Source organism: Odontomachus brunneus, unplaced genomic scaffold (genome assembly GCF_010583005.1).
Source record: "Odontomachus brunneus isolate Ranch 3 - 2012 unplaced genomic scaffold, Obru_v1 Obru_scaffold_346, whole genome shotgun sequence".
In the NCBI taxonomy this organism is placed as follows: domain Eukaryota; kingdom Metazoa; phylum Arthropoda; class Insecta; order Hymenoptera; family Formicidae; genus Odontomachus; species Odontomachus brunneus.
In genome coordinates, this window is record NW_022639796.1 from 24243 (window position 1) to 27658 (window position 3416).

General features: G+C 31.8%; 1 protein-coding gene across 1 annotated transcript in view; it reads right to left on the bottom strand.

Moving 5' to 3' along the window:
* The window catches only part of LOC116853526, an 88076-nt gene that overhangs the window by 19615 nt on the left and 65045 nt on the right, over nucleotides 1-3416 (bottom strand). Inside the window, exons 5-7 of the mRNA XM_032834653.1 lie at nucleotides 2913-3161; nucleotides 2692-2834; nucleotides 2369-2512 (exon numbers count right to left, since the gene is read on the bottom strand). Coding sequence (XP_032690544.1) covers nucleotides 2369-2512; nucleotides 2692-2834; nucleotides 2913-3161 — 536 coding nt within the window. The remainder of the gene's footprint in view (nucleotides 1-2368; nucleotides 2513-2691; nucleotides 2835-2912; nucleotides 3162-3416) is intronic.

Sequence of the window (3416 nt, forward strand, 5' to 3'; positions counted from 1 at the left end):
AACAATTTTCGGTTTCTAGCAGTTTATACGACATAAAGAAAATTAGGAATTAGTTATTTTTATGAAATAATCTAGTGAGAAATGATTTATTGATCGACATCGAAAAGACATCGAATCGACGTCGAAATGACGATCTATTAGATATCGATAAGACATCGAAATGACGGTCTATTAGACATCTAAATGTGGACCGTTTTTAGGTCGATATAGATCTTAATCTAGATTAGACGTAGATGGTAGATAGACGTTTCATATAGACGTCTAGTATATAGTCTAGTATATAGTCGAATCGACGTAACCTTTCTCGCTAGGGCAGTAGCTATCAAGACTAGGACTAGGGGCGGTATTCATAGTCGAATCTTATTTCAAGACCGTCTTAAGTAATGTCTTAAGATGCGAATACGGCTCTGTGATTGGTTCATGACATCTTAAGACAGTACTTAAGATGATCTTAAATATAAGATTGGACTATGAATACCAGCCTATGACTACCAAGCGGAATAGGTAAGGTAGTTCGAGTTCGAGTTTGAACTACGGAGGGATATATGAAGTAATTTTTTTTTCTCTATGCGTATTGAGAAACTCTCAGTAAATTCTTCTTTAAGTTTTAACATAGAAGAAACGAAAAAAGTTACTATTTATAGCATCAAAAGGTATTTGTATTATCGAAAATTATGTATAATTATGTACAATTTTATCTATTTAGATATAATTATGTATAATTATATATGGACAAATTTTATATATAATTTTGTATAATTTTGTATAAGCATTTTTGCAAAATTATGTATGAAAAATTTTTCATCGGGCTTAAATTTCAAATAAAGTTAGCAAACGCTAACTAGTTTTTTATTTCAACCAATTTGCCAATATTTATAAAAAAGTGAAACTGTTTGTGCTTTTTTCTTTGTCATCGAATCCTTGTACATTCTATGAATATTCCGGAATATTTTGGAATATTCTTGGAATGTTAATTTTAGATTCTAGGAACATTTTATAAAAATTCCAGGAATATCTAGCTTTTACTGGGAAAATACCCATCTACGTGATTCATATAAATTACGTGGATTTGACATGGATATCTATTTTCTTTTCCACGTGGATTCTAATACCGTTTTCGAGCGGATGATCTACTCGATGTTCCATGTGATGTCGACGTTGATGATCTACGTGATAGCGACGTGGATTCTACGTACCTGTTTTTGTCGGGTAATTGCAACACATATAAATAAAATATAAGACGTTTATATCGATCGAAGAAGTAGTGTAGTGTCTAAAGCAATAGGTTCATAATCCAAAAGTGCCTCAGGTCCAAGTTCGAATCCCAGTGTTAGTGAAAAGTTTTTAGTGTGATATTGTATTTGGAATCAAGTAATCTTAAATTTCAAGTAAAGTCAGGAGAAACGCTTACTGGTTTTTTATTTCAACCAATTCGCCAATATTTGTAAAAAAGTGAAACTTTTTGCGCTTATTTGAATATTCTTTGTACATTCTACGAATATTCCGGAATATTTTGGGGTACTGTTGGAATGTTAATTTTGGATTTTAGGAACATTTTATAAATATTCCAAGAATATCTAGCGTTTACTGGATAAATGCCTATCCACGTGATTTATATAAATTACATAGATTCGACGTGGATACCTGTTTTCTTCTCCATGTGGATTCTAGTACCGTTTTTGAGCGGATGATCCGCTTGATGTTCCACGTGGATATCGACGTCGATGATCCACGTGATTAGGACGTGGATTCCACGTATCTGTTTTTGTCGGATAGCGACTACAGAGAGAAACATTGTTACTGTATCAAATGGTACAGCTGTCAGTCTCTCAAAGTTAAAGATTGCTATCCTTTAAGACTTGCTGTGCATGTATGTTCGGAAATATTAAAGTAATATCAAAAAGTAAACATTTCATACACACACACACACACACACACACACACACACACACACACACACACACACACACATACGAGATATTTTATATCTTATGCTGAATAGTATTAAAATAAACTAAAATATTTCGGGAAACATTCCCTTATAAATAAATAAATAAATAAATAAAATATTTTGGGAAGCATTCCCTTTTCTTACTTTAAAACTTTTATACGCAAAATAAAACTGGAGGCATTGATTTATGTTAAAAAAATTATATGACTTTATTAAAAATAATTAAAGTTGACTTTGAAATAACAGTTAAAAATATTTTAATGATATAATAATATTACTATCTCATACCCTCTAAAAATGTTATAATTTTTGTTTAAAATTTTTTTTCAAATGCATTTCTTCTGAGGCATTAGTCTATAATACACGCGTATGCGTGTATATATGTATATATATATATATATATATATATATATTTACTGTTCAGCTGCAGTTTTAGAATACTGAAGACTTTCGCAAATTTGTATAGCATAGTTTGTTTTGCTCAACAAAGAATCGCGATTTTTTATATTGATGTTTAATCTCGCTAGAAGATTTATCCGTTGCTTGAATTGGTCGTCAAATCTAGTCACAGAAAAGAATTTTGTGCATTAAATTTGAATATATTACACATAATAATATTTTAATAAAATATCTTAACTGAGAAACTATGTATAAATACCATTTATAGAATTTTTAATATATAACTGACGACAATCGAAGGAACAAGCATTTAAATTATAGATTAGAAATTGAATATATACCTCAATAACAGGTCATGATAAGAGCGTACGAATAGAATCTCTTTCACTTCATCGCAGATATCCTTCAAATGTACTAACTGTTTATCTATTATTTTGTCAGCAGTCGATTCGTCAGTATTTTTTTTTATGAGAACAGTATCGCTCTGTAAACCGTTAAAAACGATCAAGAAAATGTCTTTATAAATTATCGTACCAATCATTATTAAGAAATAGTCACTTGCCTCAACGCGTACCAAAGACAGCGCGTAAGCCCATAAATCCCGTACTTGAAAACGTACATTATTCAGCATTTGTTCTCTGATTCTCATATTATGCAAAATGACGCGAGTCGCTTGTTTATACTTTTGTCTGACGTCGTCTAAATTTTCTGCTGCCAGCTGACCCATCACCGTCACCCTCAGTATCGTTTTGCACTGTAAACATTGGTCCTCTTTCAAGATGTTCAACAAGGTATCGAAGAACATCGCATCCTACAAAAATTACAGCATTATTTGTACACGTACAACGTAACAATATAAAAGAAATCGATACATGTTCCCAGTGAACAATAACATTATACGAATAATATAACTTTCCACTCAACAATGGTTGCTTTCCAGCAAGAGACACAGGCGACAAAAAGTAACAGTGTCCGACATAATGCTTTTCTACCACGACATAACATGACGCAAATATACACAACTGAAGAGCTGAGTCAGCATTTGTATATCGAATTCATGGGGGGG